Source organism: Cupressus sempervirens, chromosome 1 (genome assembly GCF_028749045.1).
Source record: "Cupressus sempervirens isolate cs-2001-9-10 chromosome 1, ASM2874904v1, whole genome shotgun sequence".
Classification (NCBI taxonomy): domain Eukaryota; kingdom Viridiplantae; phylum Streptophyta; class Pinopsida; order Cupressales; family Cupressaceae; genus Cupressus; species Cupressus sempervirens.
This window is the reverse complement of record NC_143118.1, coordinates 311,711,732-311,734,368: the sequence shown is the minus strand read 5'-3', so window position 1 is coordinate 311,734,368 and position 22,637 is coordinate 311,711,732. Positions and strand designations below refer to the sequence as shown.

The following is a 22,637-nucleotide window of genomic DNA, read 5'->3' as shown; positions in this document are numbered from 1 at the left end:
ATTGGCCGTCCTTTCCATTTGACCAAATACTCTTCATACTGCCTATTTCTGGTACTCCTACCCACACGATGATCTAGAATGTCTTCTATCTCCTCCTTCTTAGAAGCAGGAATTGGACACGGCTCTAAAACCAGCTCCTCATCTGCACCATCATCATGATACTCTGTCAAATCTGCAATGTTGAAAATGGGAGAAATGTGAATACCATCTGGCAGCTCCACCTCATATGCATTTCCTGAGTTATGTTTCTTCAAAATTTTGCAGGGGCCAAATTTCTTCATTTTCAGCTTGTTGTAAGTACCAACTGGAAATCTTTCTTTTCGTAAGTGCACCATGACTAGATCCCCTACTTGGAATTCCTTATGTCTTCTCCTTTGATCAGCCCTAGCTTTATATTCTTGATTCATCTTGATAATGTGTGCTTGGACCTCCTCATGTAGACGCTTGATGTGTTCAGCAAAATCCTCAGCTTCAGCACTTGTTCTCTCCCCTTGTTCTATCTTCCTCAATTCTGGTGCAGTCCTTGGGCTATTCCCATATACAATTTGAAATGGTGATTTTCCAGTACTCCTATTTACAGAGTTATTATAAGCAAACTCTGCCTGTGGTAGAATCAAATCCCATCCCTTGGGCTTATCTCCAACTAAACATCTCAGCAAATTGCCCAAACTTCTATTTACCACTTCTGTTTGGCCATCAGTCTGTGGGTGATGCGTGGAACTGAATTTCAAGTCTGTTCTCAACTTCTTCCACAATGTCCTCCAGAAATACCCCACAAATTTAGTATCTTGGTCAGAAACTATACTTCTTGGAAGACCATGTAGTCTTACCACCTCCTTGAAAAACAAGTCTGCAATATGGACAGCATCATGAGTTTTATGGCATGGAATGAAATGTGCCATTTTGGAGAACCTATCAACCACCACGAATACTGAGTCATTACCCCTTTGTGTCCTTGGCAATCCAAGAACAAAATCCATACTTATGTCCTCCCATGGCCTTGATGGAACAGGCAATGGCTGATATAGGCCAGTATTTTGACTAAACCCCTTGGCAACTTGACAAACCTGGCAACTTTGTACAAACTTCTTCACATCCTGTGTAATTTGAGGCCAAAAATAATGTTCTCTAAGAATGGCAATGGTCTTGTCCCGACCAAAATGTCCTGCCATCCCTCCACTGTGTTTCTCCTTAATCAGATTTTCCCTCATGGAACTCCTTGGAATGCACAATTGACTACCTTTGAACAACATGCCATCCTGAATCAAATAGTCTAACCACTTGGTTCTATCTACAGCAACAGGTTCTTTACAAGATTTCCATGCTTCAGCAAAATCAGGATCCTCGGGGTACAAATTCTTGAGTTCATCAAACCCAACTACTTCAACCTGCATTGTTGTAAGCAACAACTGTCTCCTACTTAATGCATCTGCAACCCTATTAGATTTTCCACTTCTATGCTTTAACACAAATGTATAACTCTGCAAGAATTCTACCCACTTCATATGCCTCTGATTCAATTTACCTTGGCTATTTAGGTACTGTAATGCCTGATGATCAGTATACAAAACAAATTCCTTTGGCAACAAATAATGCCTCCATTTCTTTAAGGCCTGAACTATTGCATAGAACTCTTGATCATAAACAGAATACTTCTTCTTTGCATCATTCAATTTTTCACTAAAATATGCAATAGGCTTACCTTCTTGGCTTAATACAGCCCCAATAGCGCTACCACTAGCATCACAGTCCACCTGGAATACTTTTCTGAAATCTGGAAGTGCCAACACAGGCTGTTCAGTCACCTTCTTCTTCAGCAATTCAAAACTTCTCGCAGCTGCTGCAGTCCATTTGAACTCTTTTCTATCCCCTCTTATTGTATCAGTTAGAGGTGCACATATGCCACTGAAATTCTTAATAAACTTCCTGTAAAAACTAACCAGACCATGAAATGATCTTACCTCAGTAGCAGACCTTGGAGTAGGCCATTCCAAGATGGCTTTTACCTTCTCTGGATCCATTTTGAGACCTTCAGGTGATATAACAAATCCCAAATAGACTAACTCCCTTTTTGCAAAGACACACTTCTTTAGATTAATTAACAGTTTCTCTTCCCTTAGCCTTTCAAAGACACTACGAATATGCAGTAAATGTTCTTCCAAAGTCTTGCTGAAAATTAAAATATCATCCAAATAGACAATAACAAATTTTTCCCAAGAACTTCTTAAGTACCTCATTCATGAGCCGCATGAAGGTGCTTGGGGCGTTTGTCAATCCAAAGGGCATGACTAACCACTCATAAAGACCCTCCTTGGTCTTGAAGGCTGTTTTCCACTCATCTCCTTCTCGAATCCGTATCTGATGATAGCCACTCTTCAGATCTATCTTTGTGAAGTACTGAGCTCCACTCAAGCAGTCCATAAGATCATCCATCCTTGGTAAAGGAAATCGGTACTTGATGGTTATCCTATTTATAGCTCGAGAATCTGTACACATCCTCCACTCTCCATCCTTCTTTGGTGCAAGTACTGCAGGTACTGCACATGGACTCACGCTCTCTCGAATCAAGCCCTTCCTCAATAGCTCCTGAACCTGTCTATTCAGCTCCTCTGTTTCATTAGGAGTCATCCTGTGAGCAGCCTTGTTAGGCAAACTAGCTCCTGGAATCAGATCTATTTGATGACTGATTTGCCTTACTGGTGGCAATCCATCTGGAACATTATCAGAGATAATATCTCCAAATTCTCCTAGTAAATCTGAAACTTCAAATGGTATTTCACTACTACCTTCTTTATCTTTTCTAGGAATCAAAGCATAGCACATGCGCTGATGTTTCATGCCATCTAAAAACTTCCTTCCATCAACAAGACAAATCCTAGCACTGCTACATACCTTTTCACCTTCCTTTTTCATGGGCTTCAATTTGTGGCGAACTCCATCCTTTGTCAGAGAGTATGTGTTTGCATGTCCATCATGTATTGCATGTCTATCAAACTGCCATGGTCTACCCAACAATAGATGGCAAACATCCATCGAAATAACATCACAGAGGACTTCATCATGGTAACTACCAATTTTGAATTTTACTAAACATTGTTCACTTACCAGGACCTTATGATCATCTTTTACCCAAGAAATTCGATAGGGCTGGGGATGTTTCTCCCTCTTGAGCTTCAGCTTAGAGACCATCTCTTCGGATACCAAGTTATCAGTGCTACCACCATCAATGATCACATCACAACATTTATCCTCACACTTGCATCTGGTACGGAACAAGTTCCTCCGTTGTCCTGGTTCATTTTCACCACTTAGTAGGACTCTTTCATTTACCAAGGTCTCTCCTCTTTCTGCATCCTCATCCACATGAGCAACCCTAGCTTGGCCCTCAGTTCTCCTATCTGTCCTTCCTTGTCGCTGTGGGCATTCAAAGGCACGATGACCTTCTTCATTGCAATGGAAACAGGTACCACGGAAGCCTCCTCTTCCTTGCCCACGTCCTCTACCTCTTCCTCTTTGATTTCCAAAGTCTTGATCACGGGAGCGGTTGAAACCCTCATTCCTCTGGTTCCTGCTAGTACCCTCATCTTCATTTTTCTTTTGAGTTTCATTGCGGCCTCCAGATGATCTACCGCTTCCCCTTCCTCCTTGACCGCGCCCTCTTTGTCTTCCTTCAAACCTTTTACTCAGCTTCTCTTCAACTCGTAGGGCAAACTGGTATGCTTCTTCAACGCTGGTCATTCTTACCAGACTTAATTCCTCCTGGATGCTAGGTCGTAACCCACTAATATAACGAGCAACCTTCTCCTTATTTGCTTCTGCATGCCCCGCTCTAATCAGGAGTCGGTAAAACTCCTCTGTATATTCTTGGACTGATCTTCCTGCTTGCTTTAACCCATGCATCTTCTTAAACAGATCTAGCTCGTAGTCCACAGGAATGAACTGCTTCTTCAATTTGTCCACCATGCGATCCCATCTTGTGATCTTCTCCTTTCCTCTTCTAAGTCTTTCCAGTTGAATCTCTTGCCACCAGATTTTAGCATGGCCTTTTAGTTTGGCCTTTGCAAACTTAACCCTATCTGGGTCCCTTATATCCTCATATTCAAAGTATTCGTCCAGTTCATTGATCCAATCGATCAACTCATCTGGTTTCAAATTTCCCGAAAATATACCCACTTCAATTGTAGGCCTTTTCCCAAACCTAGAAATGGCCCTAAAAAGCCTTTCCTCTACAGGATTCAGAACTTCCCCGTGAACTTCCATTACTTCCTCTTCATTGTCATCCTCACTATTGTCATCTGCAGCAATATTTGCTCCTCTACGAAGCTCCTCTTGCAATGCTTGTACCTGTCTCTGGAGGGCTCTAACCTCCTCAGGATCAACAGCTCTGGCCCTTCCACCACGCTCTCTTCGTGGAGGCATCTTCTAACTCGAACCCACAACCACACAGTCCTGGTGCAAACTGCCTCACAGTCGGCGCTCTGTCTACACACTCAGGAAAACCCGCTCTGATACCACTTGATGGGGACACAACCCAACAACCAGAATAGACACAATAGAAGGGGGAAATTATATTAACTGAGAAAATAAGTTGGTACAAATAGTGCAGACAAAATAAACTCAAAACATGCCCTGCGGGCTTACAATAGCATAAATCTGGAGAATATTTCTCCTTTTAGCACCTCCTCTCAAGCTCCAATCCGAACTGCCTTTTACAATGCCAGAAATCTCCTTAAATAGACCCTGGAGGGTTAAGGACTAGGAGTACATTCTAGAAAGTGCTAGTAGGCGTCCACCGACAAAATAGAAGGTTCCGGAAGCTGCGTTAGAAGTCGGTGCAATTCTAGAAGAATCCAGAAATGGTAGCCGAACTTCCGGGAGGCATAACTTTTGAACCGTAACTCCGATTGACGAACCGTTTACATTTTCGGAAAGCTCTCGAAGCGCTCTATAGCCCTATGGACGAGCTTTGCTCGTCCCCCATTTTTCGACCCTTTTCGAGGTCATTTAATGCCCCAAATCTGACTCTGAAGCATTCTTAGGGGGTCTCCAAAACCCGAAAAATTGCAATAACTTTCAAACCGTGGGGCCTTTTGACCTGATTCTTTTTCTGGAATGCTCTAAATCTTGATTACATTCATCTGGCCAAGTCACACCTTCTAGGTCACCAAAATGATGGTCAAATTGCATGCTCCTATTTTTTCGGGATTTTTAAATGCACTGATAGTTGAACTATGAGAGTTGGAACCTTTATTTGAGCCAAATGGGTATCCAAAAATGCAAAGACATAAAATAGAAACTAATTCTAAGTACATTTTTTTGGGTGACACAGGATTGCCCTTATACCTCTGGATGCTCCTGCATCATTTATTAAAGTTTTCATCTCATTTGAAGATAGGAATTTAACAATTTGATTGGAGCAAACTTTAGAATGACACAAGATGAAATAGACTTGAGGACAAACTTGAAATAATGAAAAATTATAAATTTTTTCCCATAACCAACATAGTTCAAAACAATGGTACCAATATATACATTTTCAAATATTCTTAATAGGTATACCACTTGCTGGGAAATAGGTGGCCTCCATCACAGTATTATATGGTATTATATACGGAGTCCATTATAAAATATGCATGTCTACATGTGTGTTCAATGAATATGTCTGATAGGTCTGTCTGCTCTTTGATTAGTACATACATGGTGAAAATAAATATGAATTTTTTAGTAGATAATAGCTGTGAACTTAATTGATATGCCTTGATGAATCTACAGTGATGTCACTCCTAGCCACATCAAATAACATGAATACAAATGTTTTTAATTATGTTATGGTTATTTGTTTTTATTGGTATGACAACATGTTTGGGACTTAGCCAATTTTACCAAAATGTTCCCATCAATGCCAAAGGGGGAGATTGTTGGAAATATATCCAATCAATCAAATAAGGTAAGTTATGGTTGTCATTTATGAAAAATTATTTGTTTTTCAGATCAGTCTTGCTCTTCTGTAAAGAAAATTGTCTAAGTGTCAGACAGTGTTACAACAACATAATAGTTTTGATGATAACACAATATTCTCTTGCACAGTTAACTAGAGATGCAAGACATCATACTGATGATGTATACCAGTGCACATGTCTGTATGATTAAAAAAATTTTAAGTTATGAAGAAATTAGTAACGTAGTGATGATTCAACATAGAACAAAGCATGTTAAAATATTGTGTTAAACAACTTGATTTATTGTTTTAATTATTATTTCTTAATAAGCCGACACTAATGATGTTAAATGAGTCGACTAAGGAAGAATTTACCAATATGCTTGGTATAAGTAAAGAACTTAATTTGCGAAGTGAGTAAGAGATGAGTAGATGATGATAATGATGCGTGATCAGTGATTGCAAAGTTGATATGATCTTGTGAAATGTGAGTAACAAGTGAATACGACTTTATGATATATGATGCAAAGAATTTTTATGCTAGATATGATGTAGATTAAGATATGAACAGTCACTCTTATATGAAGAATTGTCAATCAGAAGATTTGCAAAGTATAATAAGTATCTTAGAATTGTATGTATACTTATTTCTTGAAGATCTTGTTGTATAGTTGCATGTTAGGGCAGTGGGCTCTTCTTGCACACATTTGTACATGATCCACCAACTCCTAACAAGGTTGAGGCTTCTAATAAGGTCTAGTCCTCTAATAGGGACTTGAGACACTATACATTCTTCATAGACTCCTAATAGGGTTACTATCCTTAACTGGATTCTTTATATAGTGAGTCATCTAGTGGGTTTCATCCCCACCAAAATATGGTGTTATGATCTCTCTTTGTGCATGGTTGTTTATACTATTCAACATTATTGGTTTACATTCTTATGCATGTGGTAAAGTAATTAGTAATATCTAGTTGTAGGCATAAAGATTGAAAATACTGATTCACACCCCCCCACCCCCACCTCTTAGTATTATCTATTTCTAATCCTAGTTTCCTATTCCTTAGATAGAGGACATGATGCATGAGTTAGTGGAGGCTAAGTAATTTAGCAAGATTGATCTTCAAAGCGGCTACCACCAGATCTGAATTCGAGAGGGAGATGAATGGAATACAACATTTAAGACTAGAGATGATTTGTACAAATGGATGGTTATGCATTTTGGGCTTTTGAACGCACCTAGCACATTTATGCAGTTGATGAATACAGAGTTGCGATTTTACATTGGTAAGTTTGTTGTAGTTTAGTTTGATGATATTATAATCTATAGTAGAAGCAAAGCAGACCACTTACAACATCTAAGGATCATCTTGAGTGTCTTAAGAAAGGAGAAGCTCTTTATGAACTTGAAGAAGTGTAGGTTCATGCAAACTAGGTTGACCTTTCTAGGCTTTGTCATTTCTGAAGCTGGTGTTGAGATGGATCCAAAAAAGGGAAGAGCAGTTCGAAAATGACCCAATCCTTCCGATATAATAGGAGTACAAAGTTTTCATGGATTGGCAACATTCTACAGAAAGTTTATCCAAAATTTTAGTATTATTCTAGCAACCATAATAGTTTCTACCAATGGAAGGGAGTTCACATGGACACCAAATGCTAAAGAGAGTTTTTGAGTTCTTGAAAAAAAAGGTAATTGAAGCACCTTTATTGGCACTTCCAAATTTTGATAAAGTTTTCGAAGTAGAGTGTGATGCTTCACATGTTGGGATACGTGTTTTTCTTAGCAAAGTAGGTAAGCCTATGACATTCTCTAGCAAGAAATTGGTTGAAGTAAGAAAGAATTATTTTACTCATGATTTTGAGTTTTATGCAATTGTTCAAGCATTAAGACATTGGTGGCATTATCTAGTCCCACATGAGTTTGTGTTCTTTATTGATCATATTGCTCTGAAATATCTCAACACACAAAAGAAGTGGAATAGTCAACATGCCAAGTGGGTGTCATTCTTATAGGGATACACTTTTGTCTTGAAGCATAAATCTGGAAAATAGAATCAGGTTGTTGATGCCTTGACTATGCGTGTTACACTATTAATCACAATGGAAATTGAGGTCGCTAGTTTTGATGCTATTAAGACCTTGTATGAAATTGATGATGATCTCTAAGAAATTGTAGAATAGCTAAAGGCATCATCCTCTAGTAAGTTGGATCATGTGAAAGGTGACTATTTTATGTAGGATGGCTACCTTTTTAAGGGTAAACAACTATGTATATCGGGTGGATCCATGTGGGAAAATATTAACAAGGAATTTCACAGTGGTGGACTAGCTAGACACTTTGGAAAGGACAAAACAATACACTTGGTTAAAGATAAATATTATTGACCCAAGATAAAGAGGGACATCACCAAATATGTGGCAAGATACAAAATCTATCAAGTGGCTAAAGGACATTCACAGAATGCAGGATTATACATGTCTTTATAGTTGACATGCCTTCTCATTTTATTAGACTGGTTATCTAAAACAACTTGCAATCGATTTCTTTTCCCATAAATATGAACTCTTTGCAAATAATGGAATTCTTGCTGTCCAAAACAATTCTAGCTGTAAAATTTGTAAATTTGATGTTGCTATGAGCATTCAGGAATTTTCTCAATTTGGATGGGTTTTACAATAACTAACTTTTCTTGGGTTTATTAAAATTTTCATCTCATTTGAAAATAGAAATTTGACAATTTGATTGGACGGAACTTTAGACTGACACAAGATGAAATAGACCTGAGGACAAACTTGAAATAATGAAGAATTATAAATTTTTGCCCATAAACAATAAAGTTCAAAACAGTGATACGAGTACATACATTTTCAAATATTCTTAATAGGTATATCACTTGCTGGGAAATAGGTGGCCTCCATCACAGTATTATATGGTATTATGTACGGAGTGCATTGTAAACTATGCATGTCCACATGCGTGTTCAACGATTATGACCGATATGTCTGTGGCTCTTTGATTATTACATACACGGTGAAAATAAATATGAAATTTTTAGTAGATAATAGCCGTGAACTTATGCCTTGATGAAACTACGGTGATGTCACTCCCAGCCACGTCAAATAACGTCAGTCTGTAAGAGTAAAGTAATAGATGGAACTTATGGGACAGTAGGCACTAGGAAATAAATAACCAACAGAGATATAATGTAATTCCACACTGTCAAGCAAAGTCCTAAGAAGGCTGTGTTTTGCTCCATTCAGCTTTAACTCCAATTCCTTCAGATATGGATAATATGGTTGCTTTCTTTCAAGATTTTCAAAGTCGTCAAATAGAAAAGGCCACAGATCGCCTTGGACAGCTTGATCTGTCAAGCTTAATATCAGGACACCCAGGTTCATTATTTTCACACGCTTCTTTTACTTCTGACCTATTCCTCACTTGTTTCTCTTTCCACTAACGTCTCGTTTACTAAAATGCAGATTTTTCGGGAGAGCTAGCAGCAAAGCTACGCGACTCGGGTCATTCTCCACTTAAACTCATTTTAATAAATTGAAAGGCTGAGCTTTATTTGATTGTCTTGCTTAACCAGGCGATTCATACAGATTTGATCAACCGAATACAAAACAGGGATGCAAAAGGAGACACGGCTTTGCATTTAGCTGTAAGGGAAGATCTCCTGGATTTGGTGAAAATATTGGTGGATTTGGATGCCAGTTTGTGTAACTGTGCAAATAATAAACGAGAAACTCCACTAAAATTGGCTGTGAGTTTTGGCTTCGATGAAGCCGTAGAGTTATTATTTTCTCACACTTCATACGCTCTGCACTGCATTGTGGAGCTTAGCCAAGTCGAACTTGTTGAATATTTGATAAAGAAAGATAAACTTAAGCAGAAGAGAGATAGAGTGCTTCCGAAACATATCAATGAGGCAGTCCAGCGGCCCACACCAAATCCTCCGGATACGGATGCCCAGCAAGTGATTGGAGACACGGCTTTACACATTGTCCAGCAGTCCGATACGGATGCCCAGCAAGACCTCCCAATTGTTGTGATTGGAGACACGCCTTTGCACATTGCAGCGAGGAACAAATTTCATAACGTAAGAATATTGGGACGTTTATGCTTACTATTCTTTCTATTACATAAATATTTTTTCATTTTGAAATGTTCTCTTTTTTTTTGTTTGGTGGTGTAGATGGTGAGTTTGTTAGTGAAAGTAGATGGGGTGAAGAAGCATGCTGTGAACAGCGAGGACAAGACAGCATTTGACATTGCAAGAGAAGTCACTGAGTACAAAGACTCTTTCAGGACTATAAGAAGGCTGCGAGATTCCAGAAGGGAGCCCAAGCGATTCATGTACTGTTCACCGCAGGCGAGCCATCAGAAGTACAAGAGAGCGTTGGAAACAATAAACAAGGCCTATGAAGAGAGACGTGAAGCAGAACTAGTTGTGGCAGTGCTGTTGGCCGCCATGACATGTGCCGCTCTCTTCACCGTTTCAGGCGGTTTCGTTTCGGAGAGTCCTGAGCAAGGAAAACACGGAGGGAGCCCCAGTCATCTACACGATGATCAAGGGAGCCTCCTCCTTATATCTCTTGTTCCATTCAAGCTTTTCATTATTTTTGACTGCATAGACTTCTTTATATCCCTCTCCGTTTGCATAATGTGGGAGATGAGCTCAGAGCTTACCATTATGGACAAGATGGAATTCATGAGTACCATCAGTTTAATGGTTTGCGTTAGCTTCGGCTTGAGCGCTAGTGGGTTTATGTGTGCTGTCTACGCGATGCTGGTGCTTAAGGTTAAGACCTTCTCTTGGGTAGTCTTCGGTGAACGGCTTAAACATCACACACTAAGACTTGATTCCTATTACTCTTTCAGGCTTAATTTCTTCTTTAGTATTGGGAAGTCCCATATTCATTACTTTGTACGGTGTTGTCGCATTTCTCCTTCAATTCATACACTTTGTAGTGAAGCGCACAAGATTCAACCGCCTGTGCGGCATATCTGTTGCATTCGATCGTTTTGTTGTAAATGTATGGTATAGAGCAGAACTTTGTGGGCTTCTCAAGCTTTATCGTTCAGTTGATGACTTTTGCCAGGGTATTTTTAGTGGACGCTGCAAGCTGTTCAAAGCAAATAAAGGCAATGATAGCTCCAGAAACTCCCACTCATCGACCTCGTGCTGCTTCAACCATGTTTAGCTATCGCCTTACAACCAACCTTCACTGCTCAGTTCCTCCATGTGCTGCTGCTATCCCCTTCTAAGGACCTATAGAAATTTTGGCAATGGTATATTGTGATACGCAGATTACAGTATTGTGGTTTTATAACAGATGATGTAATTTTAAGTGGGATACTATTGTTGGGTTGTTTATGTTAGGGAGTTAGTTTATTGTGGATAGTAATATAATATAACTAAAGTACGTTATTGTACTTGCAATAGGCTAGCCTATTGTTTGGCAAATTAGTTTATATCTTAAATTATTTTTTAAATTTGTTTATATCTTAAGTTATTATTTAAATTATTTCTCTTAATAATGATTGGATGAAATGATTTGATCTTATAGGACCTCTTTTTTAATTTGTTATAATTAATTATTTTTATGTGTTAAGCCAACTCAATCTCAAGACCTTCCACATAAGAGGCTCACAAATTATGCCTATTATATATCTATGTTTAACCTTTCATTTACTATATCAATTAATCTTGTATACAATTTCTTAATAAATTTACACATTGAGATGTTCCTATGTAAATTTTTAATTAAGGTAAAGGATAAATTGAGTTCTTGTCTATTTTTAAAGAAATTTAAAATAAAGTAGGGACTAAACATAAGTATAGCTCTTATTGAGAAAAAAATGAGGAAACTACACACTTATTATTACAATTTTAATTATTTCCTTGTATTTGCTTAAAGCTTGTTACCAAAATTTAAAAATTTATATAAAAATACTATTTTAGAGGACATTTTAAAATTATTAGCAAATTCTAATATCTATTATGACACTTGTGACACAAATTGCTTGCCAAATGTTTTGAAGATCACAATGATGAAAATGTTATGTTACTAGTGCCAACACATCGATGCCCCATTTTGCCATGTATCTTATAATTATGATGGAAGCCTTTTCCTTTGGGATAGGCTAATCTCTTGTGAAAATGTACCATAGACAAAACAAAGTCAAAATTTTTAACATAGTGATTTTTTTCAAAATTTTTTGTTGTTTTTGACAACAAATTATGCAGATCATGAAGATCAATGCTAACATTTTCAGAATAAGCCATGCTATTTTTGATTTTTTGAAAATTGGTCAACTGTATAGAAAGAATAACCACATCCTTTTACTTTAGACTCTTGTACTTCCCCAGAATAATTGAAAACCATGAATGATTATTAGTTACTCATATTTAGGCCCTTGCACTTCGAATAACTAAAAGCCAACTATAGATATTTGTTAGAGATAGTTACATATTGATAGCAACTGTTGTCACTTAGGTTTGCACCTTTGTCCAAGGCCTATGCACGAGGACAACCTAGTGAAACATAGAAACAACCTCCAAGCTGTGGGATTTGAACTGCGAGGTTGAGTCTCTAGAGAAAGCCGGCTTCCTCTTACTATCAGGGCGCACCTATCTACTCTCGGAAGGAAAAGGGGAAGAAGGAGATGCATAAAACAACTCTACCCTACCTAAACTATGGAGGTGATGCACCAAAATAGAGTGTTCGGACCAATTCTCTGCCCATATATGCGCTACTGAACCAGAATGAAACTAAGGATATTACGCATCCAGACTTGCTTTAATCAAATAACTACATGAAGATTAGAAAACCAAGATGAATGACACAAGGAAGAAGTTCACTTATATATCACTCATAGGCCAGAAAAGATACAATCATGCGAATCATAGATTTCCACAAAATAATGGCACAGGCAAGGAATTCTTGCACTTTAATACCAATGTCTGAAGGAGATAAGTATAGAAACAGACAGTTTGGAGGCACAGGGGAATTCACACTAGAATTGCAGAGGAAAAGCAGAGGAAAATCAGAGAGAAGGTCCCCCCTTTAAAACTTTACAAAAACTACCTTTACAGTTCTGGCATAACTGAGATCTTTTGCTGCTGAAATGACCCTACAACTACCTGCCATTAAGTCCTATGGAAGACAATCCTGGAAAAAATATCAAGAAAATCTGATCTCTTTCACCAATAATGCCCTAAGAAGATTGAAGACAGCGCCATGACTATTCTCTGACCCAGTAGAGGAATCGACTGAGATGGTGGAGTGTTTTGTTTATGTTTCACATTCATCTCTGGTAGGTCGAGATTGATCATGAAGATCAGATCGCTCGCCAAAATCAATTATCTTCATTTTTTGGTTCATGAGTCAGCCGGGTCAAACTAGTCTTACAGCCAACTGGGCCACGTGGGCTAATCACCTTTCTTTATTTTGCCACCTCTTCAAAGTCTTCCGTGGTTGACCTTCCATCATCGAACTAACCGCGCCACCTTTAAACTATTATCACTAACTGTGACGGTTACACTAACCGCCAACTGCTGACCATCCATCCTGACTGGGCTAGTGAGACACGTGTCATCCGGGCGCGTTGTCGCTAACACTATTTCTTGAGTAGTTCTTCATAGCGTGATGGTGCCCACCTTTGATCTGTCTCGATCCAACGAACAAAACTGCCTCATACTTCTCCGTGTTGTCCTTACCCCGAGCCCATCATATCTGGTGCCACCTTGGCAACCACCCTACACCCAAATGACACCTGGCAACACCTCATCAACCGCACCCTGGTGAGACTTGGCCCTACTGACACGTGGCGAAAGGGGGCCATGTCGCTATGGTAAAGATCACGTAACTTCACCATGGCAACATGGCGACATCCGCCGATCTGCCTTGATCTGATGGCAAGCAATAGATACTGCTCCCTAGGGCATCGATCAGTAGAGGCTGGCCAAGTATCACTACCTGCATTTCCTGCACCTCTGACCTAGACCCACCAGACACGTGCCCCTCAAGTGCTATGTCATCAACATAAAACTCGCGCAGGTTATCCATAGCGCGATGGCACCTGTCGTTGATCTCTGTAGATCTGACGGTGGAGATCCTAACCCTTGACTATGTTGGCCGCACTGACTATATTCTGACCTAGCGCACATGGTGGTTCCTCATTGGCCTGACGAAGCACCACCTGGCAGACTCCAGACCTGACCCCACAGATTGGCCATGTGTCAACTAGGCACCATGTCACTATGGGAAAATCAAGGTCAAATTCCCATAGCGCCATAGTGCCCAACTGACGACGTGTTCTTCTCTTGCACGTGGCTCCCTTTGATTTGTTTTCGTGACACCATATTTTGCCAACTATGCAAATGAGGTACCTGATGTGACCCAACTGCTTGCCTAAAGCTCTCACCATTGATGGACTTTCCGTTTGGGCGTTATGTCACCAACGAAAAACTCGCGAGTTTTTTGTTGGCGCCATGGTGCCTTGCCGCTTTTTCCCACTTTCTGGCCAGTGATAAATTTTTTTTGACCCGTGCCATCCTCTGCCCCGCAAGCTGGACCCACTGGACATGCGTCGACCGGATGCTATGTTGCCATCGTAAAGATTGCGCAACTTCACCATGGCGACATGGTGGCAACTGTCGATCGACCTTCATCTGACGGTAGAGAACTTGCAAGGCGCAAAAAATATCATAAGGTTCGAAACTTAGGTAATTTTAATAACTCTGTGGGTATTAAAATATTAGTAATCGGGGAGGTGACCGTTGGGCGGGGTAACATTCAAATTTTGAAATTTGGCAAGGCAAACAAAATGTGGTAACATTTTGGCAACTCACAAGGGACATGCACCTGCTCAATGCATGACCAGTGCTTGTAAAATTCATTGGGCTACAGAGTCAAAAAATAAGACAAAATCTGGGCGTTATGTAACCCTAACCCTACCATGAAAGGCTAGAAAATGAAACCCTAGTGTCTAAAACCTAGAAACAAAAGACTCAAAACTGCCAAAACTTCGAAAGGTTGGCAACTCCCAGAGATAACCATGTGCCTGTGCACTTATTGAAAGCAGAAAAAAATAGAAAGGAACCTAAATCGATATGTACATGGTTTCACAAAACTTTAGAAACAGGGCTTTAGATAGATCCCATTGATTGGAATGAGCAATATCTCACCATTTGGCCTGCTCAGTTGGAACGCATTGGCCTGCTTGCAACTGGAGATTAGATAAGGGCCACTCCACAATGCATCAAACTTAGAATGTCTTCCTGGTTTCGCCCTATCAGCATCCCATTTCAAACTAGATCCCCTTCTTTGTAAGTCCTGATCCTGGCCCTCTTATCAAAGTTTCTTTTCACCTGTTACTGATGTAACTCTAGGGTCTTCATAGCTTTGTCTCTTTTTTCTTCTACCTCCATTAGCTTTGCCATCCTTACTGACATGGCACTATCTTCAATCAATTCTAGCTGATGAGCCAACTCCAAGGATGGGAACTCCAATGAAATTGGGAGTCTAGCCTTCCTACCAAATACCAGCACAAAAGGTTAATTCCCAATAGATCTCTTGGGTGTTATCCTACCAGCCCACAGAGCAGTTCTTAATTTCTAATGCCAGAACTTCTGATTGTCTTCTACTGTCCTCTTCATGATTCTGATCAAATTCTTGTTGGAAGACTCAGCCAAACCATTACCCTAAGGATCTAGTAATTTGATGACGTGCTCAGGTAGATGTTGTGATCCATTGCCCACACACAAATCTAGGTTCCAACAAAAGACTTGGCATTGGCCGAGATGATGGTAGAAGGAGCACCAAATCGAGACATAATCCCATCAAGGAATTCAACAACTGATGGTTCAGTGGCATCCTTCAAGGCAACTGCCTCTATCCATCTAGTGAAATAATCAGTAGCAGCCAAAATCCATTTATGACCTGCACTAGATGGAGGATTCATAGGGCCTATAAAATCCAACCCCCACTGGGTGAAGGGTTGATCCACCTAAATAGGATGAAGGGGGAGAGCTGCAAGCCTTTGTTTGCCTGAAAAGAAAGCACATTTCTCACATTTTCTCACATATCTATAAAAATCATGGAACAGAGATGGCCAATAATAACCAACCCTCATGATCTTCATGGCAGTTGTTCTTGCAGAGAAATGGCCACCATCAGGGCCATCATGAAGTTCCTTAATCATCCTCTCAGCCTGCTCCTCTTCAATGCATCTCAACAGGGTCCCATTAAAATCCCTCTTGAATAGGATACCATCAATCACAACATAGGGAATGGACTACAGCCTATATTGTCTCCTTTTGGTTCTGTCCAATCCCTGAGGGTATCCATTCCCTGATAAGAAATTCTTCATGTCATTTATCTAGCTCCTTGGACCATTAACATTTCTTTCCTCCTGTTGCTCTGCTATTACCATAGCAGCCTCCTCGTTTGAATCCTGGTCTGATAACATTTCTTTGCATAATCCTCTCCCTCTTACCAGCTTGGTAATCTGAATATCAACATCATATTCCATTACCCTAGTGATCCATCCAGCTCTCTTCTCACTAATATCTTTGCTTAACAAGAAGTCTTTTACACTAGCATGGGGCACCAATAAATGGATCTTATTGCGGGATACGAGGTGCTTGAATTTCTTCAAGGCTCTGATGACTGCAAGGGCCTGCTTCTCAACACAGCTGTATTTATCTTCATATTCCTTAAGCCCTTCACTAAAGAAGGCTATGGGCTGCTCCTCATCTTTGTCATTTTTTTGAGTCAAGACAGCAGAGATACTTGACTCACCACCTAAAGTGTAGAGGATGAAATCTTTCTCAAAATTTGGATTCATGAGAGTAGGGGCTGAGGCTATGGCTGCCTTGATCTCTTCAAAACTGTCCTTCCCTTCCTTGGTCCATGAGAAGACCATACCTTTCTTAAGCATAGCTGTAAGAGGTTTCACCATGGTAGCAAGATTAGGAATAAACCTTCTTACAAAATTTATTCTACTAAGGAAACTTTCTAGCCCCTTCTTGTGTTTAGGAAGAGGAAGGGCAAGTATTTCCTTTGTTCTTTCTAGATCAATGGTCAACCCATCCCTAGATAGAATGTGTCCCAATAATTTCCCTTGGCTTGTAGCAAAGACACACTTGGCTGGGTTAAGGGAAACCCCAAACTCTCTACATCTTAGAAATACCTGTCTTAGGTGATCAAAATGATCTTCTACATTTTTTGAATACACAATTATATCATCAAGGTATACTAAGACAAACTTGTCGATTAATTTTTTAAAGGCCATCTCCATTGCCTTCTAGAATGTGGCACCTGCATTTGTTAATCCAAATGGCATCTTGCAATAAGCATAGGTACCCCATTTAGTAGTGAGAATCCATCAAGAAAAGATAATCTCCTCGAACCACTGACCTTGGATAGAATTTGCTCCATGGAAGGGAGAGGATGGTGATTTTTAAGAGAAGCTTGATTAAGGTCTCTAAAGTCCACACACAATCTGATTTCTCCATTCTTCTTCCTTACAGGGACAAGGTTGGCTACCCATGATGAGTGCTTAATAGGAAATATTATATTAGCCTCTATTAACTTGGATAGTTCTTTTCTCATTAGGGGCTCAATCTTAGGATTCACTGGCCTCTACTTTTGCCTTACTGGTTTGGCCTTATCAATTAAATCTATGGTATGCTAAAACAAACTAGGGTCAAACCCTTTTAAGTCATCATATGTCTAATAAAATACGTCATTAAATTCTTGACATTGATGAATGAAGTTTTCTTGCTCAGTTTCAGAACATACCTTCCCCATATTCAAAAAAATTTCATCAGCAATTGTAACAGGGGCGTAATCATCCTTTTCTGTAGCTAGATTCATTCCTTTGCCTCTTGTCTAATCATCAGGATTAAAGACACTCTCCAAGGTAATGAGACCCTTGGGAAACTTGTTAGAACTGAGATGAATAATCTGGTCACCATACTGATCTTGCAACCTTGATTGATTTCTCTCTGAAAACTCTGCCTCATTCTGCAAGAAGCTCACAATCTGCTCATCAGAATCAAACACATGCCAATGAGTGTTGTTGTCAAGGATGGCAGGCCTCACTACCAACCTTATTTGTTGCTTCTTCTTCTCCTCAAGATTCCCTGGTATATCATAAGCTGCACCCACTGCCGCAAGTCTATCAGCATGTCTATTTTCTTTCCTAGGAATGCTCTGAATATTGAATGCATTGAAGCCCTCAAGAAAATCCCAGACTCTGTGTTTGTAAGACTTGAGCAGGCCATTTTTGGTGATTTTCTGATTTCTTACTTGGTTCACTACTAACTCACTGTCTCCATATACTTTCAAGGCTTGAATTCCTTTCTTTTGGGCAAGTAAGAGTCCTTGAATCAAAGATTCATACTCGGCCACACTATTGGTACAACTGAATTGGAGCCTAAAGGAGAAGTAGTATCTTATTTGTGCAGGAGAGATCAACATAACACCAACCCCTGATCCATTTCTATTTCTTGATCCATCAAAGTACATACTCCACATTCCACTTATATCATCATTAGTCCCAATTAGATCAGGGACTTTAACATCTTTCTCTATTATGCAATATGTACTAAGGCTTGTCTCAAGAGTTTCTGACATAGTCTCAAACTGATATGTACTGGCCCATTCGTCTAAGAAGAAATCAGGAATTTCTACTATGGAAGTGGCAGGCTCATTTACTATGTCATTTTGATCCTTCTCTAGAATAGGGCAATTCGTGTTGATGGAATTGACGATGTAAGGTTCAGTGTGATGAAGGGCTTGAGGCTCTGCTCTAATTGAGGCATTGGCTCCATATCTGGTCTTAAATGACATATATGACCAATCAACAGATATGAATCCACCAATTTGGGCAGTGAAGTCTCTTGAAAGACAGATAGCAAAGCAGGGCTTGACTTTAGCAACAGATATGTCTTGAATCACAGTGCAACCAGGGCATGCATGTAGGGCCATCTCCACATTCTTAAGGATACCTACAGTTTTGATGGTGCTACCATCTAATTGTAACACATCCCTAACAATGGGTTCATATTTCATTCCTAAAGCATCAACAACACACCTAGGCATTATTGAGCTACTAGCCCCTGAATCTATCATGCAATTGTGGACTAATTTGCCTCCTATAATCAGAGAAACATAGAATGGAGGAGGTCTAACCTTTTTATTTGTCTCCACATCTCCTACTGGTTGTACTAGATTTGTGGCACTCTCCATGGTAGATGGCTGATCCTTGGGTTCAATCTTCTCTAATTCTTGTTACAGCATCCTCTTCTGCACTGGTATGGTAGCAACAGCATTGCGCATAGAAGCTTTGGGAGTTGCACTTATAAGAGGTTGAGATGGGGCAACATAAGGATCACTTGCATCTTTCTTTCTAGAATCTTGCCTTTTCTGCTGTGAAGTACTTGTTTGTTCATTTTTTGCTTGTATATGAGGTGTAGCACTTGAAGTTGAGGCATGCTTAAGAGAAGGAGGGGCAGCATGTTCCATAGCTCTCTTCTTACTTCTAGTGTTATGAGCAATGAAATCCTGGTTTACATTACAATGCTCCCCAATTTGATGATTCATGAAAGAGTAATCATCACGTCCATGAATATATGAGGCCTCCTTGGGATGATCCTCCTTGTATGATTGCCTTGCTGCAGGTTCTTGGTCAATCAGGGCCAAATAAGATTCTGCCTTCTGGCACATGCAATAGGTATAAGAGTAGTTGCAGGAAGGATAGAAATCTTGATCTTGGGCCAAGTTTTTTTGAGGAACTATAGCTCTGTTCTAATTTGAGCTTGAAGCAGAAGCATGACTATTTTGCCTACCTTGATCAAAAGAACTATTCCACTGATTAGGAGGCCTACCACCATTTGGAGCTTGATATTGTAACTGGGGAGGCTTGCCACCTTGAGCTTGTTGCCTTTCTATCGCCACCACCTTGTTACTCATTTTTTGTATCATAGAAAAACTATCCTCTAATCTCTTCCCTTGGTCCTTCAACTCCCTCCCCTGCTCTTGCAATTTTTTTATCCAGGGTCTTCTCTCTTTTATCTGTATTCAACACTAGACCATGGAGCATCTCTTTGAGTTCATCTATCCCATTTGAGGATGTGGAAGCTTGAGGAACTGGAGTAAGGGCTTGTGATGTAGAAGTTGTAGGAAGAGGGGCCATTGCTTGTTGGTGGTTGGGAACATCAGGAAAGAAAGGCATAAGGTTCCTTGGAGCCAACTTTCCTCCTTGTATCAAGATGTTCTCAGCCCTTATGGCTGTCCCGTAAGAATTAGGCAAGGTATCTCCTCCCATAGTTTGGATTGTAGTGGCAATATCACTGTTAAAATCTCTAAGGTAATGCAATAAGGCATTACGAGGGGTAGGTTTCACCGAAGTAGGTATTCTATCCCAGGTCTTCTGAAATCTATAATTAAAATCAGTCATATATTTGTGGGGGGCTCTTTTTATAGTAGTCAGCTGCTCTAAAAGTGACAAATGGTCACTCTTATCCTCAAAATGTTTGCATAATCCTGCTCCTAGCCCATCCCAATCAGTTATAGAACCATGAGCTAAGCCTCTATACCATTGTAATGCTTTTCCTTTTAAAGATGAGCCTAGAAGTCTAACACCAACATCATCCTCCATAATACCATGAACATTATAGACATTTGCTACCTCTTGGATATGCTCCAAAGGGGAGATAGAAGTTTCACCAATAAAATCAGGTATACCTTTTAGTGCAGATACTGGTATATCATGTCTTTGGGCTAACAATGGAGGACTTCCACCATTAAAGGTGGCAAAAGCATGAACTCTTGGCTGTGCCATGTAAACAAGTGTTCTATTGATGAGTGTTGATGGTAATCTAGGCTGAGTTCAAGCAGTAGGAGGAGTAGAGACGGACCTTACAGGTATATTAACTGTTATTCCACCCCTAACTGCTGATAATTAAATTCTAGTCCTACTTCTTCTAGGATTTGAAAGGGAAAGCTCTTGATATTCAAATTTACCTCTAGAAGATTCCCTTGTTTCAGCTCTGGGCATGAATCACCACAACTTTGGCCTGGAACCAGATTTGTTAATGTTCAGAGTCGCCAAGTACTTTGAAGAATCAGCCTCTTGAAGGCTTGAATACTGAAGCCAGCACTACCTCTTCAGCATTAATCTCTGAACTCTTTTTTTTTTCTTGACACCAGTAGACTTAAAATTTTGTTTGGGTTCGAGTCCCATCGAGCGTGCCAAAAATTGTTGTCACTTAGGTTTGCACCCTTGTCCAAGGCCTATGCGCGAGGACAACCTAGTGAAACATGGAAACAACCTCCAAGCTGTCAGACTTGAACTATGAGGTTGAGTCTCCGAAGAAGGCCAGCTTCCTCTTACTATTAGGGTGCACCTATGTACTCTCAAAAGGAAAAGGGGAAGAAGGAGATGCAGAAAACAACTCTACCCTACCTAAACTATGGAGGTGATGCACCAAAATAGAGTGTTCGAACCAATTCTCTGCCCATATATGCGCTACTGAACCAGAATGAAACTAAGGATATTACGCATCCAGACTTTCTTTAATCAAATAACCACATACAGATCAGAAAACCAAGATGAATGACACAAGGAAGAAGTTCACTTATATATCACTCACAAGCTAGCAAAGATACAGTCATGCGAATCACAGATTTCCACAAAACAATGGCACAGGCAAGGAATTCTTGCACTTTAATACCAATGGCTGAAGGAGATAAGTATAGAATCAGATAGTTTGGAGGCACAGGGGAATTCACACTAGAATTGCAGAGCAAAAGCAGAGGAAAATCAGAGAGAAGGTCCCCCCTTTAAAACTTTACAAAAATTGTCTTTATAGTTCTGGCATAACTGATATCTTTTGCTGCTGAAATGACCCTGCAACTACCTGCCATTAAGTCCTGTGGAAGACAATCATGGAAAAAATCTCAAGAAAATCTGATCTCTTTTGCCAATAATGTCCTGAGAAGACTGAAGACGACACCATAACTGCGCTCTGACTCGGTAGACGAATTGACTGAGATGGTGGAGTGTTTCCTTTATGTTTCGTATTTATCTCTGGTAGGTCAGGATTGATCATGAAGATTAGATCGCTCGACAAAATTGATTATCTTCATTTTTTATTTCATGAGTCAGCCGAGTCAAACTAGTCTTACAGCCAACTGGGCCACGCAGGCCAATCGCCTTTCTTTATCTCGCTATCTCTCCAAAGTCTTCCGTGGTTGACCTTCCATCATCAAACTAACAGCACCACCTTTGAACTGTTATCACTAACTGTGACGGTTACACTAACTACTAGCCACCGATCGTCCATCTTGACCGGGCCAGTGAGACACGTGTCATCCAGGTGTGTTGTTGCTAACACTATTTCCTGAGCAGTTCTTCATAGCGCGATGGCACCCACCTTTGATCTGTCTCGATCTGACGATCAAAACCACCTTGTACTACTCTGTGCTGTCCTTACCCCGGGCCCATCATATCTAGCACCACCTTGGCAATCGCCCTATGCCCAAACGACACCTGGTGACACCTCAGCGACCGCACCTTGGCAAGACCTGGCCCTATTGACACATGGTGAAAGGGTGCCATGTCGCTATGGTAAAGATCGCACAACTTCACCATGGCGACATCCGCCGATCTACATTGATCTG

At 40.1% G+C, this 22,637-nt stretch overlaps 1 protein-coding gene across 1 annotated transcript; it reads left to right on the top strand.

The window, feature by feature from the left end:
• Positions 1-9,223: 9,223 nt before the first annotated feature.
• LOC149577355 (uncharacterized) lies at positions 9,224-11,144 on the top strand. Its single transcript, XM_089796126.1, has 5 exons — positions 9,224-9,332; positions 9,420-9,458; positions 9,543-10,039; positions 10,136-10,769; positions 10,840-11,144. The coding sequence occupies exons 1-5, from the start codon at positions 9,224-9,226 to the stop codon at positions 11,142-11,144; spliced, it is 1,584 nt and encodes a 527-aa protein (XP_089652252.1).
• The last annotated feature ends 11,493 nt before the right edge of the window (positions 11,145-22,637 follow it).